Source organism: Cucumis sativus, chromosome 1 (assembly GCF_000004075.3).
Source record: "Cucumis sativus cultivar 9930 chromosome 1, Cucumber_9930_V3, whole genome shotgun sequence".
In the NCBI taxonomy this organism is placed as follows: Eukaryota; Viridiplantae; Streptophyta; class Magnoliopsida; order Cucurbitales; family Cucurbitaceae; genus Cucumis; species Cucumis sativus.
In genome coordinates, this window is record NC_026655.2 from 23,850,683 (window position 1) to 23,876,626 (window position 25,944).

General features: G+C 34.2%; 4 protein-coding genes and 1 non-coding gene across 9 annotated transcripts; 2 read left to right on the forward strand and 3 right to left on the reverse strand.

Annotated features, from left to right (window-relative positions):
* Nucleotides 1–468: 468 nt before the first annotated feature.
* On the reverse strand, nt 469–542 carry TRNAI-UAU. The gene has a single exon. It is a non-coding gene; the product is annotated as a tRNA-Ile (tRNA).
* A 2,138-nt stretch (nt 543–2,680) lies between these two features.
* Nucleotides 2,681–11,952, forward strand: LOC101202824 (serine/threonine-protein kinase haspin homolog). 4 transcript variants are annotated; one of them, XM_031885204.1, is made up of 15 exons: nt 2,682–2,857; nt 2,956–3,085; nt 3,184–3,282; nt 4,978–5,068; nt 5,272–5,864; nt 6,708–6,831; nt 7,507–7,616; nt 7,908–8,019; nt 8,634–8,726; nt 8,797–8,858; nt 8,940–9,070; nt 9,201–9,271; nt 9,365–9,417; nt 10,958–11,024; nt 11,547–11,952. In XM_031885204.1, exons 1-15 carry the CDS (start codon nt 2,842–2,844, stop codon nt 11,694–11,696), a joined length of 1,902 nt encoding a protein of 633 aa, XP_031741064.1. In that variant the 5' UTR covers nt 2,682–2,841; the 3' UTR covers nt 11,697–11,952. The 4 variants fall into 4 exon arrangements, with proteins under 4 accessions (XP_031741056.1, XP_031741064.1, XP_011659430.1 ...); XM_004135711.3 differs by having other exon boundaries at nt 2,685–2,857; nt 11,565–11,952; XM_031885196.1 differs by having other exon boundaries at nt 2,681–2,857; nt 8,797–9,070.
* A 1,697-nt stretch (nt 11,953–13,649) lies between these two features.
* On the forward strand, nt 13,650–16,345 carry LOC101217178 (mucin-5AC). The gene is made up of 4 exons (XM_004135526.3): nt 13,650–13,975; nt 14,176–14,838; nt 14,920–15,085; nt 15,725–16,345. The coding sequence occupies exons 1-4, from the start codon at nt 13,909–13,911 to the stop codon at nt 15,918–15,920; spliced, it is 1,092 nt and encodes a 363-aa protein (XP_004135574.1). The 5' UTR covers nt 13,650–13,908; the 3' UTR covers nt 15,921–16,345.
* A 1,915-nt stretch (nt 16,346–18,260) lies between these two features.
* Nucleotides 18,261–19,911, reverse strand: LOC105436183 (hypothetical protein). The gene has a single exon (XM_011661145.2). The coding sequence runs from the start codon at nt 19,615–19,617 to the stop codon at nt 18,640–18,642; it is 978 nt and encodes a 325-aa protein (XP_011659447.1). The 5' UTR covers nt 19,618–19,911; the 3' UTR covers nt 18,261–18,639.
* Nucleotides 19,912–20,411: 500 nt separating this feature from the next.
* LOC101216939 (G patch domain-containing protein 8) lies at nt 20,412–24,476 on the reverse strand. 2 transcript variants are annotated; one of them, XM_031887973.1, is made up of 9 exons: nt 24,367–24,476; nt 23,986–24,066; nt 23,486–23,564; nt 23,120–23,306; nt 22,105–22,259; nt 21,709–21,852; nt 21,509–21,612; nt 21,222–21,381; nt 20,412–20,869 (listed from the first exon to the last, which is right to left on the reverse strand). In XM_031887973.1, the coding sequence occupies exons 3-9, from the start codon at nt 23,552–23,554 to the stop codon at nt 20,789–20,791; spliced, it is 900 nt and encodes a 299-aa protein (XP_031743833.1). In that variant the 5' UTR covers nt 23,555–23,564; nt 23,986–24,066; nt 24,367–24,476; the 3' UTR covers nt 20,412–20,788. The 2 variants fall into 2 exon arrangements, with proteins under 2 accessions (XP_031743833.1, XP_004135573.1); XM_004135525.3 differs by lacking the exon at nt 23,986–24,066.
* Nucleotides 24,477–25,944: the final 1,468 nt, after the last annotated feature.

Here is a 25,944-nt window from a genome sequence, read left to right on the forward strand (position 1 = left end):
TTTTTATTCCATTTTTATACTCAATGATTCGTTTTATATGGTTCTAACCAACAAATTTATGTAATGATATACTCTTTCTTTCGTGGAAAATTTGATGTGATGATATTGATAAAAATTAGCAAAGTATACAATTTAAAGTCAGAAATATACAATCACACTTTTGTATTTTTAAAATAAGTAAATAAAACAATTGACAATTATTACCTTTAACATAAAACTATTTTTTAATATAGTAAAATGCACTAAATTATTTATAATTTATAGCAAAATACTATATTTATGACAATAGAGTATTATACTATTTAGCATAGAAAGATGAAGCTTTTAAACCATGCAGACATAATTAAAATGAAAACAAGGAAATGCAATCAAATCAACCCGGTTTTTTTGTTACGGCCTTATTTAATATGCATGTCAAAACGTGGCCGTTCCATGAAAATGGAAGGGAAAAAATTTAACAAATATTAATGGTCCCGGCGGGGCTCGAACCCGCGACCTTCGGCTCATAAGACCAACGCTCTAACCAACTGAGCTACGGGACCTGTTCGATATTTAAATGATATCTAATTTATTTATTTCTTTTGAAAGAAAAAAGAAAAATCTAAAAGTAGAACAAACTAAAAAAGTTAAGAAACTAAGGATCATTTTGTAGATTTTTACAAAATTATGTGAGCAAGAGGTTAAAATTATTAAGTTTAAAAAGTGGGGTAAAATCATTTTCGACATTGAAATTAAGATTAACATACAACGATGTGAACATTAGTGTATCTTGGACATATCTATGATGACTTTTTAAATGTTTTAAAAAGTAAACCAAACATAGCTTCATGTTGATCATTCGGTCGTTTATGATTTAAGAATATATATAATATAATTTCGCCACATGTACGATTATATTTTAATATTTCTCAAATTTAAAAATTATATCTAGAAAATAATATTATAACATTATAGATTAAAATTTACTTGATATTGAGGTGTAATACTTGTTATAATTAGAGAAGACAATTTATAGCTTAAAACGCATGTAAATAGGAATTAAAGAGTTGGCAAATTAATGTTAGCCCTACAAATGCAAACCATAATTAGAAATTGGAACAAAACACTTATTATGGCAAACTCAATGCAACATTATAAATTCCCAAGATTTCTAACCATTCATTACCTTCTTCTATAGCTATCAAAGGAGGGCACTGTAGTTTTAGCAATTCAATCTCAAATATTTGTTGATTTGATAACTTAACAATGACGTTTTCTCTGAGAAGCATTTTCATTACAATTTGCATTATCTTGCTTAGCATCAACATTAACATGATTGAGGTTGTAAATGCATCGAGATTCAGTGACTATAACGATCCAATTGCTGATGTCAGTGCTGAATGTGGTTACAAACGTTCTTACCATTGTAAACCACCTCGTCAAATTCACAATAGAAAGATAAGTCTTAGCAGAAACAACGGAATAAATAAAAGTATTTCATGAGTTTTCTACCTCATCGACTACTTTTCATTGGAATCATTTCATATATCAAATCTATCTTTAATCTTTGTAACCAGAGAAAACTATATGTTATTTATTTATTATTACGTATTATTTGAATAATATGATTTGACTCAATTATTTATCCATGTACTCTCTACGTTATTAATTTTATTAATTAAGTCAATACATATTTTTTCTTAAGAATCCAAAACCAAGCCAAAATCAAAATTTTCAGTTAAACTTTGGTCCAAAGTCCAATCCAAGTACTTCATGAATTATTTGTATACATATATGTAAAAATATAGAGAAATCAAACCTTTTAAAATAGACCTTATGAATCTTGTGTACAACAAATAAAATAAATTATATTTGATGTCTACACAGTAAATATGATAATATTTTAAGAAATGTGAATAACTGTTCATCTTTGATGAGCATTTGGTTTTTTAAAATTAAGTTTATATTTACTAGCAATTTGTTTTATTTAATTGTTGTATATTTTTAAAACGGAAGCCAAATTTTGAAAAAAATAATTGTTTTTGTGTTTTTAAAATTGGATACAAATGGAGTGATTATTGATGAAAGATAAAAGGTAAAGTACCTCGCGTACCAAAATTAAGAAAGATAAAATATAAATTTATCTCGACTAATTAATCAAAATTAATCATTAACTTGAAATCAAAACTTGATCTTAGAATTATTGGACCCTTTGAAATGAAAAATGTCACATTTTTTTTTATTTTTTAAATAATGATAAATGACCTTCAGCTCATATATAGATGAGCGGAGTTACAAATTTGCCATTCTGTTAGATTTCTTTCCTAAACAATTTTGGGGAATTTGTTCTCTTTCCTTCTTTGGCAAAATCACACACTATCGTAGCTCCAATTACGAGAGAGGAAAGTAATTTATAAGCAAGAAAAAACGAAGAGCAGAATAGAAGATTATATGTGAGCGAGAAAAGTAAGCAAGAGCTAGTGAGAGAGAAATAAACTTCTCCACGTAGAGCAAAGATTGAAAAAGTAAAAAGAAAAAGTAAAAAGAAAAAGTAAAAAGAAAAAGAAAAAATTACTTATCAAAATGAGATAAATGGAGCCACAAAATAAAAAGTATTTTATTTACAAATATCACAGTCATATAATAATAATTTCTATGAATTTTTGTTCTATGTTTATAAATATTTTGAAAGTTTTGGGCATTTAAAAGGAATTATGTAAGTTTCACATAAATGGTATCATTTCTGGCGTTGGGTGGTTCATTGGCCTCCCGCCATTCGAACTTTCGAACGCTCCTTCTCTGCATTTGCCCATCTCCTCTCTCAGTCCCTCTACTTTCTCCAATCATCTTTACACCATCAGCATGACTTCCAATCTAGGTACCCAAAACCTTACAACAATCCAACTCTCATCTTCCTTTCATTATATATATATTTTTTGCTTCGTTTCTGATTGTGTTAAACGGGTCAAATTCTAGGTGGAAAGGCCATTGATTTGTGGTCCGAGTTAATTGCCAGCGAGGGAAGCGACCTCCAAGAAGAAGCCTCAGTAGAAGAGGTTTATAGACGAAGAAAGCCAACCCAGAAGACCGTTCATCCTCCTCACCCGTAAATTTTCTTCAATCACTCCTTTAATTCCTCTCTGTTTTTTACGTTGTTTGATCAAATCCACTGTTTCATGTGTTTCTGTTTCAATTTTCTTTCAGGAAGCAAAACTTGGGTTCCAATGGTTGCAATGTGAACAGAGTGAGTTTAGCTGCCGTTGACAGTAAGAGAATTAGTTGGAACCGTGCCCTTTCCATCAGGTTTACTTCGATCTTCTTTTAATGTTCTCTTCAAATTTGTGCTGACAATTCCTATAAGATTGTCGATGTGGTTTTGTATCTGCTCTATAAATTGTTGCTAGCATGGAGAGTTTTGTTGTAGCTTATCCCCTTGAAGTTGACTATTTAATGACTACACTGAAACACAGAGAGAAAAATATCTAAATGACAATGATGTAAGTCTAGACAACACATTAATACGCTCTGGGGCAGTAGATTATTGAGTAAGTTATCATGTAGTATAACTGCTAATCGGATGCCATGAAGTTATCACAAAAGGATAGATGAGTTGTAAGAACGGGTTAGAGAGAGTAGGGATCAACAGTGTCAACTGTGCCGCCTTGGCCTTCATAGTACATTCTTCTTTTCTTGTAAAAAAGAGTATCATTCACAGACCCCATATAATTTGACATATTGCACGTTTGTTCTCATGCTGAGTAGGTTCACATTTATGGTATGGCTAATGAAACTCTTTAACAAGGCCTAGGTTCTCTTAGCTAGATTTTCTGATGCACTCAAGTTTAAGCCATTTTATTGAAATGGAAAATTTTAGCCTAAAAGCATACATAGAGACTATATTTGTACAAAAGGGGAGGCTTGCCTAACCAGCCAACAGCCTGCTAACCAACTAAACAGCCAAGAAACAGCTATAACTAACTTATAACAATCAGCCTAAATAATTGCAAGAAAGAGAGTAAAAATAACCACAGCCGTACTTGGTTAAGAAAACTCACACAATGAAAGGTCCTACATCAAACCCTTCTCACCAGAAAGAAGACTCGCCCGAGAATTTTAGGTGCTAAGTTGTCAGAAGGTGCAAACTTAGGGAAGACAATTGACACATTTAAGGTGTTGCTAATGGGCATGGAAGGAGAGAGATCAATAGAACAAGCATCATGGCCAATTCTCTCTAAAATTGGAAATGGGGCAACCTTCTTGTTGGTGAGCTTAGAATGAGTCCTTGCGGGAAGTCTAGAGTTCTTCATGTACCATTACAAGATCACTAAGTTGAAAACCCCCTAGATGCCACGAGCCTTACGGGAATTGATAGCTTATTCAAGATGATGTTGAACCTCTTGGTGGAGCCTCAAAACCCGCACAACCATTAAATCAACCTTTGTTTTCAAGATCAATAGAAGGCAATTTTTGGGTGGTGGTGGTGGTGGAAGGAAAGTAACTTTTCATTGATTATGAAAATAAGCTAATGTTCCAAAATAGACGATACAAATAATAAAAAAAAAAGAGATACTGAAAGCAGTACAACATCATCAGAACAATCTGAATCAAAGATTAAGCAGAAAAAATAAAAGCTCCCAAATTCAGACAAATATCTTGAATAGAAATATTCACGAAAGATTTAGACAAGAAACACCAAGAAGAAGCATTAACTTTTGCTACTTTAAAATGTTCAGGCCACTGGAGATGCTTATCTTGGAAAACTCTTTGGTTCCTTTCAAACCAAATTTCAGCTAGTAATGCTTTAACCGCATCGTTATATGGGACCAAAGCAAAGATTAAAAGTCCTTATAGAGATAGGGACAAGGATGGGATCTCTGCTCTATTGATTTATTGATTGATGTTATTTTCTAACCAAATAATAAACATTCACTTATTGTCTTCATTTTCTTTCTCATTCACTTGCAATTGGCTGAGTGTATTGTGTTTCACTTTTATCAGAGGGAGGGTGAGTATTGCAGTTGAGGCTTGTATAGATCGTCAGCGTCAATGTAAGCAGGCAAAGAGAAAAGGAAAACCTGCTCTTCCTAAAGTAGGCTTCTTTTTAACTGGTGACCTTTGTTTCCCCTTTACTTTATGCAGTTAGAGTGTTCTGTTCATTTAATCTTTTCTTTTTCGTAAATGTTAAACCTTTTTGCATCTCACACCTATGCTTTGCATTTAGTATTTGAAGTTTTTATGAGGTTCTTTATTCTCTACGTTCATCACAAGTACTTTAATATTTGAAATTGGCAGGGAAAGTATGTACAACCTACAAACTTTGACAAGGAGCGTGCATACTTTCAAGAGGTAGATGCTTTTGAGTTGTTGGAGGAGAGCCCTTCCCCCAAGAGCTTCAGTACATGGACAAGCAGCCAATTTGATAGTTCTACAATACCATCTCTATGCTCTAGAATAGAAAAATGGTTAATTTCCAAGAAATCAAAGTACAGTCTTGCACCTTCTAGCACGTTATCAAAGATATTAGAAACTCCACTGGGGTCCATTGAACCAATTGGTGGAATTCATTTGGACAAATTCAAATTGAAAACTCCCGAGAATTCAGCTAGAGATAGAGATGCGCACTGGTGCTCTATTCAGAGAAGATTTATTTTCAGTATAAATGATATCGATGCCCTTAAAATAGATAGCAATGACAACAGAAGTAACAGAGCAGAAGAAATGAGAACTGAGGATCGTGAAGACATTGAAGTTGCTGTGAAGAAACTTTCTTTAACATCTACATCTACTTCTTTCCATAAATATGATTTGGATCCACTTAGTGCATTATTAGCAGTTTGTGGACAGTCAACTCCTTCCACGCTTAAAGACGTATTCTCTAATTATTGGTTTGTTCGTCAGTCTGGAAACACTTATTTTCATGCATTTATCCTGCTTAGGTTTAAAAGAGCACAAAACAATATGTTTAGCCTTTTGTCTTCTCCCAGATTTGATGGTTGGTTTCTGATTCTGTTCCCTTCTTTGCCTCTCTGAATTCTTTGTGCACAGAGGGGTGGGAAGAGGTTCCTGATAGAAATGGTATATGGGTGCTCGAGGCATATCAGGGGTACATTACTAATTACTAATTAACTAAGGGAGTTGGTTATGGAATTTGGTTATAAACAGGGTTAGGGAGAATAGGGAAGATAGGCCATATTTTGGTGAGTGAATTTGGGGTTGAGTGTGATCTCAAGATTGGGGGGTCCAAGTACCTCTATTTTTTATTTTATACTTTGGTTATCAATTATATCTCAATATATTTGGGTTCTATCAATTGACAATTTCACCTCCAAACGGAGATTCCTCAGTAACGTAATGCACAAACTGTTTCTTAAGGTTTAATCTTTTAGGGATTTGTGTTGCTGCCCTTTAGTTTATTGTCAAGCTTTAGCATGGCAGACTCTATTTGGAAGTATTAATTGAATGAGTTGATTGAGGATCAAGCTCAACAAGTTACGGCTTTCTTAAATCTGTTGAACTCAAGTAATTTTGCTGAAATTTCAGTCTCCAATTGTCATAGAGTCAATATGATACATTCACTTCGATTTATTTGTATGCCATTTTATAAATGGTTTGCGGCCACTGCTCTTGCAATTGAAGTTGTTTTCCAGTTAATTTCTTGGTTTACTTTATCTTGCATGTTGCTCATTCACTTTCTTTAAATTTCTGTAATTACTTTGTTTTTGATTCAGTGAGCTGGAAACTATTGTCAAAGTTGGTGAAGGTACGTATGGAGAAGCTTTCAAAGTTGGTAACACCGTTTGCAAGGTAGTTCCAATAGACGGAGACTTGAAAGTTAATGGAGAAATACAAAAGGTACACTTCAGCACCAACTCAAGACTATTCCATCTTGGCAAGTGGCACTTGATAGGAAAACTGTGGGGTGGGAGATCATGTTGACGAATCCTTGCGTTTTGGGAAGTAGATTTTTAACGCATTGACTTTTTTGAAATTCTTTCCTATATGTTCTTTCGTTTGTTCTTTAAAAATATTATAATATTTGTTTCTGATTTTGTTTCATTCCATTGATTCTGATGAATGTAGTTTAACCAGAATCTTGTTGTAAGTCTAAGTCAGTCATTATTCTATAGGAATGAGTTTGCTTACTTGGAGCCCCTCCTTGTAAGGGGCACTTGCAAAATATTTATTATAATAACGTCTGTGTCACTACATTTTCTAAATTGCAAAAGTAGCAAATTTAAAAGCTGATAACTCCCTGAGAATTCTAGATAGCCCTCTGATAGCTGTCTGATATCATTAATTACTTGTTATATTTGCCATATTCGCAATGTGCAAAAAAGAAGTGCTATTGACTGTTTTTTTAAAATGTTTTTGTCATCTATGCAATTTCCTTCTTGTAATATCTCTCTCTTTTCTTTTTTGTGGGCTTGGTTTTTTGTATGATTGTGCATTCTTACATTTTTTTTCTCAATGAAAGTGAGTTTTTTCATAAAAGAGAACTCTAAATCAGTCATACTTACTTTGTATCAGAGATCAGTAGAACTGCTGGAGGAAGTCATACTTTCCAGAACTCTAAATTCTTTAAGAAGTAACGAGCGCTGTGCTGATAACTTTTGCACAACATTCATACGAACCATAGAGTATGTTTGCTCCGTAGTGAGATAAATATCCATGGTTTTCTACAATGCCAATACACATCCACTGACTAGAATTTTTTACCATGCTTTTTCCTTATCCGCAGTAGTTTCTTTCTGCTTTATGTTGGGCAATCAAACATTTTGATGTGATACAATTTTTAGTCCAAATATATGGGAGAACTTGTTTCCAGCACATTCCATACCCTGGGTTTTGTGAGAATGACTTTCGTATAAAACTGGAGCAGTTTCTTATGGATTATGAACTAATATCTACGTGATTTTTTTATCCAATAGTTTAAGGGTATGTCAAGGTTCTTATGACGCTGTACTAGTCAAGGCTTGGGAAGATTGGGATGAAAAGCATGGCTCAGAAAATGATCACCCGAAGGAGTTTCCGGAGAAACAGGTTTCTCTTTGTATAGATCATGAATTATTTATTTTTCCGAAATTTAGAATGGTAACATAAAACACAAGAACGTATTTCTATTCTCATAATGTTGCTTATCTTGTGAAAATAATTTATGTAGCTAGAATATCATTTGATTTATTTTTATGTTTCTTCATATTACACATGTATTTGAGTTTCCAGAGAAACATGTTCTTTTCAATCACGAATTACTTTTACCTACTTGGATTTGCATTTTAATCTTTTACATGTAGGTCTTTTTTTGGATTAAAAAAAACATTTTTTTTGATAAACGAAGTGAGGGAAAAACCCCAAAACACCTATAGGTGAGTACATGTAGCCATGTTATAAGCGAAAGATAAAACATAGAAACGTATATTTGCTCACATAATATTGCTCATCTTCTGAAAATAATTCTTGTTGCTAGAAGATCATGATCATTTCTTTTTTGTATTTCTTCGTAGATACCAACATGTCACTTTGTCGTAAGATCTCACAATGTATGCCTTAAGTAATGGCATTAAATTATTTTAAATAAAATGTCATATTATGATATTAGAGGCTTGAATTGTGTAATTTATCTGGTTGTTGACTCTTGCTGATGTTCTGTACAGCTTTATGTTGTGTTTGTTCTCCAACATGGGGGAAAAGATCTTGAAAGCTTTGTACTCCTAAATTATGATGAGGCCCAAAGCTTATTAGTACAGGTTTGCAATGGATTTTACTAGCGTTATTGGCTTTTGAAGCTTCAATCAAACCAATTTTGACGAATTGCAGGTAACTGCGGCTCTGGCTGTAGCTGAAGCTGCTTATCAATTTGAACACCGAGATCTGCACTGGTCGGATTATTCGTCAATCTACAGTTATTTTAGTCGTTTCTTTTCTTTGGCTACTGATTTGCATCATGTATTTATTGCCAGGGGAAATGTACTGTTAAGTCGGAATGATTATGAAGCGTTGCAGTTCACCCTTGAGAGTAAGAACATGACCGTAAAAACATTTGGACTTCAGATTTCGATAATCGATTTCACTTTATCGCGAATTAATACTGGTAAGAGGTTTTTAATTTATTGTCTTTGGGGAGTTTGCACCGAGCCAATTCCCTTCTTAATTAAAATTTGTTCATGAGCTTGCTTACCCAAAAAGGGAGTTAGAGAACTCAATGAATGTTTGATATGCAGGTGAAGACATACTCTTTTTAGATCTTTCCTCAGATCCTTATCTCTTTAAGGGTCCAAGAGGAGATAGACAAGTAAGCAACCATTCAATTTGATTTCTAAAGAATTCTTAATCTACTTATCTGAAATTTTTCGTGTTACTTTTCAATTTTTATTTTCATATGCAGTCAGAAACATATAGAAAAATGAAGGAGGTGACCGGAGACTGCTGGGAGGGGAGGTACGAGTGTTGTATGCATTTATCTTTTCTATCAATTATCATATCTGAGTCAATCATAGAGGCGATTTTGATATTTTTTCCGTTTGGGATCCTCAGGTTTTAATTGCTAATCGATTTATAGAAAAACTCAGTATATGCTTCGTAGCTAATATTTGGTATTTTTCAATTTAGTTTTTATTATTTTAAAATTTCCAACTTAGTGCTCTAACACGTTACAAAATTTCAGCAATAGTCATGTTTCCCTTCACTTCCAATAATTTCGTATACAAACTTGAATACCAAAGGCCTGAGATAACATCCTCCCCCCCCCCATTAGGGATATCATTCCATTTGTTTGTATGAGCGAAACATTTTGGTAATTTTCTGTTTGAACTTTAGTTTTTAACGATTTAACCTTTCTACTTTTCATTTTGAAACAATTTAGTTCTTAAATTTTAGGAGGCAACACTTTTAAATTTATAAAATTTAGTCAATTCTTCTTTTATCATAATAACTTTCTCAAAATCAAATGTTAAATTTTGTTATTTAATTTTTGTAGTTTATAAGCACATTTGGTTCTTAACTAATTTTATCAAGAAAACTAATTGAATCTTAATAATATTTTTCATAATAGAGACTTAATCATTACAAAATTGAAAGTGAAAGACTAAATTATCACATTATTTAATTTGTAAACTAAAACTCTTGTCAAACTGAAAATGTAGGAGCTAAAACTACCAAAAGTTTAAAGACTAAATTATTGCTTACATAAAAGGAGAAAAAGTAAATTTTAACTTAACATTTTTATTTAAGATATGTGGATGAATAGGAAAATTGGTTGATTATTAACTTAAAATTAATTAAAATTTAGAAGAGTAGAAAGGTCATCTAAAATAAAAAAGAATCGAAATTTGTACTAATTTCTAGAAATTTGGAGGAGAAATAAGAAACTTCCCTTTCTTAGATGATCTTTTTTCTCCTATTAAGTTTTTGCTAATTGACGAAGTATTATAACATTTATTCATAAAAAGGGTGTATTATACAATGCATGTTTATCATCTATAAATTTAACATTTATCAACTGTCACAGACTAACTTGAAAAATGCTAATCATAGGGGATTATTTTAGAACTACTAACTCATAGGGATTATTGGAACTTTTTCAATGATATGGACTAGATTAAAAAATACCCAAACATGAGAGACTTAAATATGTTTACCCTTTTAGAAATATCCAAAAAAGATGAGCTTGTGCTGGATTTGCTTCTTGGTAAGCGTGCAGAAAGGAAGATTTTATTCTAGTTCTTCCCCTTCCTCTCCCCCTTCCTCCCAGCTAGAGCAACCACGGTGATTCTACTTGATATGAATCTACAACTCCATCGACAAAGTTGATACATCTAAAGTTAAAAAATATAATCGATGAAATTAGCAAGACAATATGCTTTCAAAATATAGTATTTAGTAGTAAACATTTTACCTTCCGTCATACTAACCCGATACATTTTGCTATTGAAAATTGTATGCGACTCATAACTGAAACCGTTGATTTTATATTCAACAGCTTTCCTAGAACGAACGTCCTGTGGTTACTCTACCTTGTGGATATATTACTTCTGAAGAAATCATTCGTAAGTTTTCTCTATTTTATCAGGAAATCAATCATAATCCTTCCTTAGAAACCGAAGAATTGAATTTAGCTTTTATGAACAATCACGTTCAGTTGTTAGAGCTTACTGATTGCTTTTCTCAAAAACTTCTAGAGTAGAGTTATCAAACGATTTTATTTACGCTTTAATTACTTTTCTGGATTTTGATTTTGAATCTAGATAAGTTCTAGATTTTCTTGGTTGTATTGTTTCTAAAGGTTCGTACATATTCAGAAAGTTTATTTCTGAATTGGTTTTATACTTTTATATATATATTCTCATTCTGTGTCTGTCTGAACAAAATTTGGCGAAGTACAAGGTTGATTATTCTGAAGATTCACATAAAATGTAAGATAAATATTTTAGCTATTCTCCTTTTTGTTTTTCCTCCTGCTGTGGTGTTTACCTTCTAGGAGATTCAGATATCCAATAAGGTGTACATTTACAGTGGTTTTGGAAATGTTTTTGCTGTCTGAAATGTCACTGGAAAATTTTGATTGAAAGGCTGTCGATATTATCCAGGAGCGTAGTTCAAAACATGAAAGGGAGCTGCGTGCATTCAAGAAACGTCTGGACAAATATACTTCAACAAAAGAAGCAATTTATGATCAATTTTTCAGTGAGTTGATTGTTTGGTCAAGCAGCGTGGAGTAGAGCTGGATGACTTGGACTTTTCCAACATGATGTAGAATGAAGTCCTGAAATGTCATTGCTATATAAACTACGTACTGATGTGGTTTGCACCAATATTTTGTAGGATATTGCCACCTGCCTGTGGATCTAATCATGTAAATAAATCACGGTAACGTTTAAGAAAATATAGACCAAATTTACAGAAATGTTAGGTATAATGGCAAGGTTTATTTTAATAACATCTCTTTAGAATTTTATGTTATCTTGTTTTTCGACAGTGACGTTTCTCATTTCATTATGAATTATCTGAGTTCTTATAGTTATGGAAAATTAAAGGCAAACTTATCAGAGAAAAAGGGGACTGATAGGTGATGATTTAGATAAATTTGCTTTAGTAAAAAGTAGGTGCATAATATCATCTTTTGCATCATATTTACTTTGCGATGATCTCTAAGCCAATTGATTTGAGTCTTTGTTAGAACATCATCTGAAGATGTGCTGGCAAACCACTACCATTTTATCTTCTACTAGAATCGTGCATATGCATGACATAGGCTCAATTCTCAAGGATTGTGGCATGACAGACCAATACATGAACCAAAATTCGATTCCTCTGGTTCTCTAATTTCCATTTTTGGGCAGGGAAAAGCACTCTTCTCTTTTTATCATCTTTTATATTTCTGCTGGAGAATTACTTTGAAAAGCTAGCTTTTCATTTTTGTTTTCTGAACTATTCTTAGGGATTATCTTGGGTGCCTTTTCTGAGTTACTATATTGTGCATTTAAATTATTGTTCTCAAGTTCGTGACTTAGTTTTAAAACATGTTTTGATTCTATAATTGGGCATCAGAAGGTGGGCGTATGGCTTTATGCAGGAAAGCCCAATGGAGAAATATAAAACAGGTGATTGACGGTATGGGCACCCTCTCTCTCTGAAATGTAACATGTTTGCTTTCGGCTTTGTCTAGTCACACAAGGTGCTTTTGATCCATTGATACGAAGAACCAAAGCGTCATAGGTAATTTCACATGCATTGTCCCCACTCCCATTGTATATTCTAAATCTTAATTCCACGTCCACTATCACAGCAGCAACAGAACCTCTATGGCATGTTTGCGGAAAGTAGCAAAAAAACCTTTTTTTGTGCCACTTGGGAAAGCCTTTGCAGGATCAACCTCGTTTCAAAGTCTGCATCATCTTGTGTATTCTTTTTTTCCTTTTGTTTTGTTGCACTCGGCATAAACTCGGAAGTTCTGCCCATTATGTCTCATTTTTTCCAATAATGGCTGTCAAATCTTGTTCCTGAAGTAATCTCAAAAGGCCAAAGTCTGCATCATTTCATCCTAATCCCAATTCCCATGTTCATCTAATTCTCTCATTTCTTTCTTTTCCACCTCTAATAAACTATTTGCTTTGTGGGTTTTGCTGAGCTGAACACATTTGACTCCAACTATATTATTTTAAACATCCACTGAATCCGTCCAGAGACAACTTTTATCTCTAATGTTCTTTAGACTTTAAAGTCGAATTTTGAGAAATCATATTTTGTATTTATTGGAATGGTTGTTAGCTTATTGTATATTCAATTTAACGTATAAACTTTATCGGTTGATTATCTTGTTCCCGATTTCAAAAGAAATTAGGTCGGAGAAAAGAGAGAAAAAAGGATTGCGATTACTTGGAAAGGGAAGTGAATGAAATCACCATAGCTTAGTTGCAGTCATGGGTGCATGTGTACAAATGCACATGCATGTTTTCTTCTCCTGTAGTTGTGCTATGGTTGAATGTTACTTTTATTATCTTTGAGGTTATTTATCTTTTGAAAAAAGATGGAAAAAGCAAAAAAGTATGGATGGCTGGTTCCCTTTTTTCTACTGCATCAGAGCCAACATTTCCAATATCATCCTTGCTCATAAAGTAACCATTTTTTCCCTTTCTTTTATCAATAATCTATTTCTTTCTTTTATATTGCAGCCGTAAGCATTTGCAACTTGGTCATCTGTCTACTTTTCTAACCTTTACCTTCTTCCTTTTCCCTCTCCCCTCCTTTCCCTTTTTTTTCTCTCTCTTTCACTTTGCATGTTTCGCCCTTAAACCCTTTCCTTTTACACCATTTCCCCTGTCTGGTTTCGTGTTTTTAAAAGCAATGCCTAAATTAAACCGATCCCATTAAGAATCCAGTTGGGTCTCTTCATTTGTCCCCAGAAGAGAACTATAACCTCTCACCATTAAAATGGCCCAAACAGCTTCCAAATGCTTCTTTTTTTCCATTATGTCTCTCCTTGCCATCTGCTCGTCTGGTAAGCAACTTCCCCTCTATAACAGATTATAGATCTAGCTCAGTTTGTCGTTTTCTGCTCTGATTGTGTCTTGCTCCCTGCGAGTTACAGCTTCTTAATCTAAGCTTTGCATTTTTTTGTTCCCACTAATGGCATTTCCTGTTTTGGAGGTTTTGTTTCCTTTCTGTTTCTGAATGCTTCCGCTTCTTCCATTTTCGCAGGTAGATTTGGTGGGTCGCATTTGGGAGTGGAAGAAAATGCTTCCTCGGAGTTGAAGTGGAAGTTCCCTGAATTTGGTCGGACTACAATGCACGACGCCACAACAAATTTTCCTACAACCCCGGACACCTCCACACCGACAATCATCACCGTTCCCTCGACCAACCCTGTCACTATCACTCCGTCGAGCCCTGCTGCCACGCCGGTGTCCATTCCTTTAACGACACCATTCACAGTTCCGGCTAACTCTCCGGTGCCGCTCACGAATCCGGTTGCGCCGCCGGTTACAGTTCCCGGAGCACAGCCCATAACGAACCCTGTCACGACGTATCCAGCTCCGTCAGGTGGCGCTCCAGTGTTGACACCCCCCACAAACCCAGTTCCGGTATCCCCTCCGGCGACAACAAACGCACCGGTAATTCCAGGACAAAGCTGGTGTGTAGCCAGGTCCGGCGCTTCGGAGATGGCTCTCCAGTCGGCGTTGGATTACGCTTGTGGCACTGGAGGGGCTGACTGTTCTCAAATCCAGCAAAGTGGAAGCTGTTACAACCCAAATACACTTGAAAACCACGCATCTTTTGCATTCAATAGCTATTTTCAGAAGAATCCTTCTTCTACAAGCTGTGACTTTGGAGGATCTGCAATGGTTACCAACTCCAATCCAAGTAAGAGAAGACGTTCATTATTTTTCAATACCCCCACTTGTTCCTCTGTTTTTCGCAATTGATCTTCTTTTCTTTCGACAGGCACTGGCTCTTGTATTTACCCATCATCATCTTCCTCTGCAACGCCGGCATCCATGACGCCGTCGGTTCCAACGCAGACACCGACAACAACAGCGCCGATCACAGTCTCACCAACTACAGTTACAAATCCAACAACTTCTTCACCAGTGGGGACCGGCATGCCAGAGTAAGTCCTCTGTTCACTTCTCATGCCTTCGAATTCATAGGTTAAATTAGGGTTGAACTACACGTTTAGATAGCTTATAATATATCTTCAACTTTTAAAATGGTATCCATCTGATTTATTTTATTTACAATCTTCCATTTCAACTTGTTTTTTTTTAATAAACTCAGATGGTTTAATACCTCTGCATCTTACATTGCTGAAGGATTAATTATTTCTGAAGTGTAGATAAAACATAGAATCTAATTTGGATGGATGTGGTGTTTATAGGGTTTATTTTTAAAAAATTGAAGCTTGTTTGTAAATAATTTAAGTTTTAGTTTTTAGTTTTTGAAATTTAGCATATAAATACTGGGTTTAGATCTTGTTTTCTTATCTACCTTTTATTAATGGTTTAAAGAACAAAGACTCAAAAGAAGTAAATTAAGTTTTTTTTAAAAACAAAATTGACTAAAAAATCAACTTACATTAGAAAAATGCAAATAATTTGTAAGAAATTAAGAGAAAATAAATAATTTTCAATAGCTAAAAGCTAAAAAACAAAATGGTTGCTGAACAATTAAAAATCAATAACCTAGTAATTATGGAACGGTTATGAAAAGAGAAATTAATTAATAATCCATGTTGTTGGTGTTGGTGCAGAAATGGAAGTCCTCCTGGTGTATTTAACACAGACAATCCAGCTTCGAGCATAGGCAGCACAACGGGGTTTGGAACTGAGATTCCTCCAAGCTCAAGCACCTCAATATCCGTAGCGGCTGGATTGAGACCCTTTACTTGCTTCATCATTCTCACCATGTCCTTCATCACTCATAGAATAATCACTCTGGACTGGTGATGAAATGAAATCACTAACTTCTTCTCCTTCTACTGTACATGAAAAGGCCCTCGTTATTCATAGCTTCAGAATCGTCGCCCAGTTCCACCATTAGTGCAATTTTTGGAGGAGAAAAAGGAACCAGAGGTGAGTTTGAGTTTGGAAGGATAAACCACTGCCACTGCCCTGCTTGAGCTTTTGTTTGTGTAAAGATCAAAGATAGGGATGTATTAGTATTAGCTACTTCCAATTTGAGACTCTGTAATATAATATAATGTTTGTTAGATTTTGGGATTTGTATTGCTGTTGATCACAGTTTATTAAGATTAAAATTTTAGTTAGAAGAAACAGAGACACATAGCTGGACTTGGAAGTACTTCTGTTCCTATGTTTAAGTCTTGAATGTTTTGTATGGTTTAATGATTAATTTATTGTTTATTTACGTATGACTTGGCAATTGCATGATGAGCTGTTGCTGAATTTTTGTTTGAAATTATATGGGTTAACTTGATCCTCTCCATCCAGTAAACACAACAGTACTTGGAACTTGGATGGAAGATTAGAAAGACCAAAGACTTAAGCATTAAGCATCAATGTGAGTACACTTGAATTGAATCTTAGACTAAAGTTCCTGGACGTTACTAGTTGGGGAACAATCTTAGAACAAAATAGTGCGACTGCTGATGTGAGATCTACTCATTTGAGGTGTCTAACTTGCAAATAAAATGTTACACACAGTTTTGTTGTTAGAAATGAGGTGGAAAGATTTCCGCTTATCATTAAAGAAACATTTAAAAGCTGTTTGGATCTTTACAGTACATCTAGAAGTAATTCCAAATATTGCAATCAAACTCAAATTATTTGTAACGAGCAATTTGCGTATATGGTAAAATTTAAATTTAGTTCTCAAAATCTAATAATTTGCATATATGATAAAATTTAAATCTAGTTCTCAAATCTATAGATGATAGATCATGACATTGCTAGGAGCTCATCAATAATGAACAATATCATTTGGGTTTGGTTCAAGAAGTTTGGAAATAGAAGCTATGAACTATACTTTTTTAGTAGGTTCCACTACTAAAAGACATAAACTTTACTCATTGCTATTCCACTTTTTTTTCTGCTACTAATACAATTATTCAGGTTAAGGAGTGAGAATTGAGGTGTAGAGTTGATACTTATGAAAAGTAGATTAAGAAAGTAAATGCAGTTACGTAATACAGTAAAAGATGAGTTTTATTAATAAATGTAAAAGAGTATAAAAAATGAATATACAAGTTCAACAGTGTTTCTCAAAATGTACTTCTGTCTTAAAAATGAGAATGAAGGAGAGATCGTTGATGATTTGGAAGCAGAAAGTTGGGAACTTAGTCGGCCATGCAGACATGTTAGAACAATGATTGGAAAGTGACATTTGGTGGATTAATTTAGTTAAAAGCAATATTTACCACAATTTCAATAATTGTGGCCACTAATGTTTCTCCAATATCAATACTCAAATCTCAAGGGTTTGGAGTCTCTTACTACTCAAGAGGTCTTCAAAATCTTGAGCAAGTTTAATACCAACAACTCTTGATATCTTTCAGATTTGTTGTGCTTCAGCCTTCAAGTATATGGAAGCAAACTAAAAAAAATAATCCCAAGGAATAGAGATAGGTAGAGAAACAAAAGTAGCCGTTGCCACCAACTTCAAGAATTGGAATTGGATTCCAAAGCAGTAACTTAACAACCCATTTATTAACTTGCAATCATTTGATTACCTATTTCACCTAACCACCACTTGAGATTTATCAAACTTTTCTATATCTGCCCATACAGCTCCCACCATCTGTTAACAACTATATCCAAAATGGAATGGAATTAAACAAAATTGCAGAAGACAACGCAAACATTTTATCTACTTTACCATTTGAATCTAAAAGAAAAATAAATTCTTCACATGTCAACTCATAAGGTATTTCACACATAAGTTCTTCAAAGAATACTAATTTTTTTTATTGGAAACGTGGTCTTGATCACGGCATATTCCTTCAAGAAGAGTATTTTGCCTCCTCCTTTCCTTCTTAATATCAAAAGAAATGCTTTTTGAGTACCTGAAGTATTTATGAACACTTTTTCCACATATAGCCAAATATCAAATTATGGCTTTGATTAACAAAAAATATACCCTCAGCATAATGCAAAGTAAAATAAACCCTGCTAGAAAAGAATGAAAAAAATGGATAACTCAAAGCACTATTCCAACAATATATTATCACAGTTCTGAGACAATGAAAACCACATTCAGTTCATTCAATCACAATTCTGAGTTATTTTCTCTACGAGACTATCACCAATCTCAGGAATGAGAAGACACGGTTGACCAAAACTGGGAGAGGGTTTCAGAAAACTAAACGAATGTTGCAGTAATATGCAAAGTAAGAATGTGGCAAGTACACAGAATAATTTGAACTTCAATTAATCTACATTTTTTACACCATTGCTAGGAGAGGGCCCTTAAAAAGAGAACTCAGATAAACTCTAGACCACCCCAAATATCAAGAAGGAATATCTCTAAAAAAAAAAAAAAACTCACAGGCAATTGTGCTATCCTCACTACATGAATTCCTAAAGAGCCAGGTCAAACCCAGTACAAAAGTAGCTCAATGAATTTTCATACTTTAGAACAATATCATTTAGCAAAAGACCAAGGAAACCATGATTTGATCAATTCTTGGCTCTGTATCATGAAAAGGGGCTATTTTGTGGTATTAACAGTTCCTCCAATATGATCATTTTTCACATGCTCAACTTCACCATTCTCATTCTTCTCCTTCTCATTTAATAAACCAATGTTGTTGTTACTCTGTAAACGTTCAGCAACCTCAACATTTTTATGCCTTGCAGATTCCTCCATGGAAGCAGCCGCCTCATTCTTCACCATTGACATCTGTCTCACAAACCCATTTAAGCTCTCCCTTCTCTGAGTTAAAGCACTACCAGTGTTCAAAGTTGATACTGCAGGCATCTCAAAAGCATTCTCTGCTTTCACCGTAGGACCCAAAGTCCTATTCCTCTCTTTCTCCTTCACTCCCAAATTCCCAGAACCTGAAACCTCCACTGAAGCCTCTTCCTTACGCCTAGCTCTTTCTCTAGCCACAACAAAACCGACATGCTCAAGAGCCTCTCTTGCTCTCTTCCTCGCCATAGCCGCCTCCCTCACTTTCCTCTCCGCATCCGCTCGCGCCACAATCACTGCCTTAGCCATCGATGCAGAGGCAATCTTAGCCGCACAGAGCAACACCACAGCCGTCTTCCTATCAATAGACTTAGGTGAAATTCGAGGCTTTGAGTCGGAATCGAAAAATGAAAAATTGGGCTTGGCGCAGGGAGGGCAGAGATAAGAGGAGGAGGTAGTGGAGGACAGAAGCTGAGGGTCGGGGCAAGCCGGATTGACAACGCAATGAGAATGCGTAATAGAAGAACATTTAGAACAAGTGAAACGATTGGAGGGATGAGGAGACACAGAAAGATCATAGAACTGGAAGCAAGAAGGGCAAAACGAACTGGGATGAAGACGAAGGACGCAGGAAGTGCAAAGGCGACGATTAATACCTCGTATACGAACGTGATGCAGAATCCATCGACCTTGAGAGCCGCAATTTCCACACTCCTTCAGCATTTTGGTAGGGGGATTTGGAGTGGAAGGTGGAGGAGGAAGAGGAGGGTGGTTCATTGAGAGACGTAATAGAAAGAAGAAAAAAAAAACCGTAAACAAGGTAAAGAATTGAAGATGAAAAGAATGGAAGAATGAAACAATCCCAGAAGGGAATACTGAATAGAAGAAGGTATTGATAGGGTTTCGTTTGAGTTTTGTTTTGGGTTTCAAAAGTTGAAGGAGGGGGAAAGTTGCAGAGAAATTAAAATTAGGGTTTGCAAATTTGCAATCAACTCACTGTTGGAGAAGACAACCAAAATACAATTTTCAATATTCTCATAATAATAAAACTAAATTATTTATTTTGAATTTTATAAAAGTAAATATGGCCATGTTTTTCTTAATATGACTGAGGACTTATAAATGGAAATCGATATCTATCTTCTTCTTGCACCATAATTTCAATATTTCTTATAAAGTCAACAAAATGAAAAGTTGGCAAAGACAAGACATAAAATAGAATCATGATTTTATTTAATAAACATGTATCATTCTCTTATTTTCAAAATAGGACTTAATAAAAATAACACTCCCTAGTCTCTACATCAGATTATATAGACTCACAAATAATAGAGTGCTCAAAGCTGTAGAGAAAACTTCGTTGGCCCTAGTTTTGAATATCGTCGTGTTCGACAATAAGAACATACAAGTACGATGCAACGTCAGGACAAATGTGATCAAACGCAAACATAGATATGTGGTACAATTTGCATTTAATCTAAATAAGAATATTTACAATTTATTTTTTAAAAATCTAAATATACACAGTTGTATAAATGTTGTGTGAAAAACAAAGTGAACTGCCATATTGATTTTATGCAATCAATCCATATCAGTATAAATATGTATTCTCAAGACAAGTGAAGTGATACGATAAACTTTGACAACGGTTTTAGATTACAATAATTATCCAGTCTCATTTGCATGATGTAGTTGTAATAACAGAACACATCACAACTCTAAGGATATTGTCTGTGGTATGATATTTGTATGGATATCTCTTCATCAGACTAACTCACTTGGCCTCAAACAAGATAGACATGTCAGTCTAATAGAGCGAGTATCGACAAGTTTAAACAAGAATATCCACTGGAATGAGATTACAAGAACTCGACTTAAGGCAAGAAGGTGTTCCTTGAAGATACAGCCTCAAAATGCTGATACAAAATGCAACTTGGGAACAGTTTTGCTATTCATCATCGCTATCGTTCCCAAAAACAGAAGCTACAGGTGCTACTTTCGGTTTCTTTTTGGCTCCACCAAAAATGTTCTGCAATAACATTAATCAGGAAGAAATTAGAGAAGATTTCTCAAATCCTATAACTACTAGTCTACTACCATGAAGAAGACAAATTTTATCCTATGAAGAAAGATGAAAGCAGAGCAACGCTTGTTAAGTTCCAAACATTGGAACATGTGAGCTGGCAATAATGCCAAAATAGTGCTGCTTTGCTTCGATCCCATGGGAACCGGGTATTCAACTGGTCACTTATTGAATCCTAAACACTCCAAAAGATGTACCAGACACTTCAGAATCATTACTCATCATTATGATTCAGACCTTTGAAAGGTCTCGTTTCCTCTTCAGAGGAAAAAAAAACTCTTCAGTTACTTTAGCTTACCTTTGAGGTGCCACCTTTAGAAGAGAATCCAAATTTCAATGTTTTCCGCTGATCCTGATCTGCAACTGATGTAGCGTTTCTAAGTTCAGTAGAAACAGGAGCCTCGGCTGCCCTTGCTTGTTGCTCCAACAACTGCTGCTGCTTCTTACGGGCATCTGCACTATTTTAACAGGAAATAATATATAAATACAACCACACGAAATGAAAATATAAAGAAAAACTGAAAATGGGAATCACAAAAGATCATTTTGGAAAAAGAAAGGTGAAGAAGAAAAAAAGAGAGATACATTTGAGCAAATTTGGCCATCTCTCTCTCTTCCCGTTGCTGTTCCCGTTTGTTTCTGTCATCCCGGCTGCTTGAACCATGCATTTCTCTCATTTCTTTAAAACGCTGCAATCCCATGCAACAATGCTTTAGATTCAATGGACATCCAAAGAAAGGGAGGAGAATGATGATTTTCTTACAAGAAAACTCTTAATTTCCTACCTTTCTGTGATTATGATCATATGAGCTGAGATGGGCTTCAAACTCCATTGCCAGTTTGTACTGTTTGTTGCAAAGATCACAATAGAAAACCTTGCGTATTTCTTTGACCTCAGTTTGAATTTTCTCCTCACGTTCTGCTAAAACCTGGATTTTCATAATGTGCACGAAGCGGGCAGTAGAAGCCACCAGGTAATAAAAACTGCAGGAAAATCTGAAGACCTTCCAAAGTTGATGGTCCCCTATGATATACCATTCCCGCTAAAAGACATGCATATATGCTATATGCTACCTTCTGCTATTTGATATGAGTTTCAGAAAGAGGAAAGCATCAACCTCAAAGTCTTAGCTAATAATTATTCATTTTTCCCAACCAATTGTATGATAAAAATAACATACCTCCCGTTTTTTGGCATGTTCTTCTGTCTCCTCCACCTCAACATCAAGCTTTTTCCGCTGGATATTTTCTTCTGCAGTGAAAAAATCGTCTTCTTCTTGTTTTCCAATTCCGAGTTTGGGATCTCTCATTCCAGATTTTATTGGCTCAATAATTCCTACACAAACCACCACAAGTTCCTATTATTTTCATAATGTTAGACAAACAAGTGCCAATTATGGATTAATTATGGATGTACAAACAGAAAAATATATTTTAAAAGAGGAATGATCGAAAAGATTTTGGAACCATAAGAAAACTTTTTCTTTTTATATTTTTATTTAAGTTGTATTTCTGCTTTTATATTAAAAAAACTGTTTTCAAATGGGAAACTTTAAACATGCTCATGTATCTTAGAACACTGGAGTTTTAGAGGATTCTTCCCTTTATTATACTCGGTTGACACTGAGCATGGGCAGTCATTAAACTCATACTTGACGTGATTACATTAATTTCAAAAAACAAGGAACACAAGTTCCAACTAAAAAATAGATGTTCTCCTTGCGTTAAAAATCTGGTGTGCAATTTCATACAAACTCAGAAGAAAAATATAAATCAAGCAACAGAGTAATTCTGTTCCCAGAATTCAAGGGTACAGTAGTAATACATCCTATAGAGAAAATCTGGTTCAAATATGGCGATGGGAGTAATTTAGTTATGAAATACAAGTAACAGAGGAAAGACAAGTAATTAAAAGATTGTAAAATAGAGCGACCAGAAATTGATTTAGAGAATTGAACTTTATCTTCTTGCCATATCAAGTAGCAATACCATATGAGTCATATCGTGTTCAGAATGAAATATAAAAAAAACGGATGACATTTGCATGCAAAGTCTTTGAGGGAAAGCAATGAGTAGACCACTAAAAACTTACTGAACCTAAGGTTCATGAGAAAGATTATAGAAAATAATACACTAAGAGGCAGATTATACAACGAATGAGCAAAGCAGAATTTCATATCCAGAAAAGCAGAATACCTTGCTCATTCTTCCCTAGTCCTTTCCCTTTCCAGCCCATCTTCTGAAGAAGCCTATATCCCACATTTGATGACGTTAATTGTGTGTCCAATGATGCTTGTTCCACATTATCAAGATCAACGTTTTCTGTTGGTTTATGGTTGATGGGCAAGCGAAAATCATCTATAAAGTCATCACCAAGAGATTCCTAATATTCCCACAAAAGAAAGAAATAAGTGAAATATTAGATATCACAAAATCCAAAATTCCTTTTTTTTTTTTTTTATAGAAAAACCAAATGGATTTAAAAATAAAATGGAGTTCAGTAAGTCAGAGAGTTAGACGTATGTCGAACGTTTCCAGTTTGACATGATCACTCAGTCATACCTGCTCCCGAGCATAGCCTTTACTTGGGTTGCTTGTTTCCAGTCTACTACTGAAACCTCGATAATCCATTTTGTATTGCCTATATCATAAAGTTAGGTAAAACCATTACATTACAAATAGAAATTTCAAGCACAAGAACAATAAGTTAGAAAGTTCCATGTCAAGTCCACTTCTATTAACCGAAAGCACCAAAGTGTAGTTTCAACAGAGGACTTCACAAAAAATTTAACCACGAAAAAGAAAAAGCTCATCAATTTTATCAATGGATTTCAAAATATTCATCATGCGCTGACCCAGTAGCTAAATGAACAACTCATGGTTGTTATATCCCAGGAACACCAAAATTGTAGCACTTGCAAGTTGCGAGTAAAATAGATGGTGAAAAGAATTGTTCTTTTTGGATATTTCATTATGCGGTTGCTTTCAAAGTTAACATTCAGCACAACTCTGAGCTTTATTAAATAAATCTGAAGATTTGAAGGTTTTGTCAAGAAAATAACCTCCGAAAGCAGAAGGATTGTAGAGTTTGGGAAATTTGGTCTTCCACTTCCTAGTGGATCCTTAATTTCCCTAATTCCCTCCTACATAACCACAGTTTCATAATGAGGGAATATACATACAAAAAAGCAGCCAACAACAAGATACCCATGATCATAAATAACAGCATAAAGAGGCGGAAGTAAAATTGCAACTACCCTAAGAAGGAGGAATCCGAAGTTAACAATTTAGCTAAAAAGAATGCCATGGAAATTGGTAAAAGTAAAGTAATTGATTGAGTAGAAAAGCAATGAAATTCGAGAGCCAAAACAAAGTAGAGAAGAAATAGCGAGGGCTACAAAGAAAGGAAAAATGGAGGGAATTGTATGTGGGAAAGAAAGTACCTGAATTTGAGAGAAATTAGGTCAAAGAAGATGGAAACTTGGTTGTTTCAACGAGAACCTTGAGAAGCTGCGTTGCGATGCGACGGACCTCGTGTGAAAATGGCAACAATGTCGACGCCAGCGGCTGAATTACTTTTTAAACCAAAAATGAAAATGTTAATTGGGCCCAACCCCGTGGCCTTCCAGCCCAGCATCCATAGGCCCAAAATATTAGGGGTGGATTTGCTTATTTATTGTATTTTTTATTCATTTTTTTTAAAAAATAACCGTTAATTTTTCATTTATCAAATGACAAGTTGTGTATTGCTATTCTTATGGTTGATAGAGATAAAAAGTTTTCAACTTATAGGACGACTATAATAACTAATCAAAGTGTACCAACACCTTCCTACAAGATCCAACGGAAAATTTAAATAAAAAGAAACATTTAGATAAATGATAAAGGTTTAGTTTTGTAACACTCCAATAGCTTTATCTCACTAATAAAATTAAAGAAAATGAGAGAAAAATAAACTTTTGGGTATTTAAAAATTAAAGTTAAAAAAATAGACGATTAATTGATTATCGGAAGTTCATCGATGGAGTCACTAAAGGTTGGTGGATCAAAGATTGGCGAGTGACGATTTGTCCAAGAGTTGGTCGACGAACTTGCCAACCCTTGAAACAAATAGTATGGAGTAGAAGAATAGTAAAAGCATATGAATTATTTTAAATACTTCTAATCTTAATCACCAAACTAATACTAAACATTATTCCAATGGAGTTGACGATTATAAGATTACAATTTCTTTTAGGAAACTATTTCACTACAAGCTGTTATATATTTTTAACATTACATCATTAAACTACAATCTTGACATCAACAAACACACATATTTCTCCCAAGAATACACAGTCATCTTGTTGATCCATTTTCAACGTCAATAAACAACACAAATAATATATTATTAATTTGATGTGTTAATTTTTCTAGGTTAAACAGTCACAAAGAATCCTGCCAATTAAAGCCTAAAACATTATTTAAATGTGTTGAATCAATTCTCATTAAAGAATAAATTGAAAATACACTAAGAAACTACTGAAAACGATGTTAAAAAATACGACATATTATAAGTACTTTGAAGGTTCAAACTTACTAAATAATTTATTAGAATCACTTTCCTTTCTACTATTTCAAACATACAGAGATTGAAAGATATTAGAATTATTAATTATTAATTTTGTAGTTATTGTATTCAACAAGTAACTAATTCAAGCATATCTAATTAAATTAGTAGGATGGAATAATATGTGTGATTAAATATTAAAATGTGGATACATTTTTCCACCAAAACTTTAATTTCAATATAATCTTTATTAAGTATATGTTAATGGTTAATGACCAAACATACTTTTTCCTTTGGGGATTAACCATTCACAAAATGCTTCGTAGCTAGCTATAAAATAAATTAATAAATATGTGGAAATGGTTGGAGTTTTTATGAGGAAATTAAAATGGTGTAGTCAAAGAAAGGAGACTTAATGTCCCCACATATTAATATTATTAGTCAATCCATAACTAAAAAGTATTTAGCATTT

Bases quoted from the DNA above. Each gene is read 5' to 3' on its own strand.
- LOC101202824 (XM_031885196.1), top strand. The intron at 3,283-4,977 runs GTTTACTTCGAT...CACTTTTATCAG, and splicing joins AACCGTGCCCTTTCCATCAG to AGGGAGGGTGAGTATTGCAG. The intron at 7,617-7,907 runs GTATGTTTGCTC...TTTATCCAATAG, and splicing joins ACATTCATACGAACCATAGA to TTTAAGGGTATGTCAAGGTT.
- LOC101217178 (XM_004135526.3), top strand. From the start codon at position 13,909: ATGGCCCAAACAGCTTCCAAATGCTTCTTTTTTTCCATTATGTCTCTC. The intron at 13,976-14,175 runs GTAAGCAACTTC...CCATTTTCGCAG, and splicing joins CCTTGCCATCTGCTCGTCTG to GTAGATTTGGTGGGTCGCAT. The intron at 14,839-14,919 runs GTAAGAGAAGAC...TTCTTTCGACAG, and splicing joins GGTTACCAACTCCAATCCAA to GCACTGGCTCTTGTATTTAC.
- LOC101216939 (XM_004135525.3), bottom strand. From the start codon at position 23,554: ATGGATTATCGAGGTTTCAGTAGTAGACTGGAAACAAGCAACCCAAGT. The intron at 21,853-22,104 runs GTATGTTATTTT...ATGAAAATCCAG, and splicing joins AACATGCCAAAAAACGGGAG to GTTTTAGCAGAACGTGAGGA. The intron at 20,870-21,221 runs GTAAGCTAAAGT...ATGTTATTGCAG, and splicing joins CTAAAGGTGGCACCTCAAAG to AACATTTTTGGTGGAGCCAA.
- LOC105436183 (XM_011661145.2), bottom strand. From the start codon at position 19,617: ATGAACCACCCTCCTCTTCCTCCTCCACCTTCCACTCCAAATCCCCCT.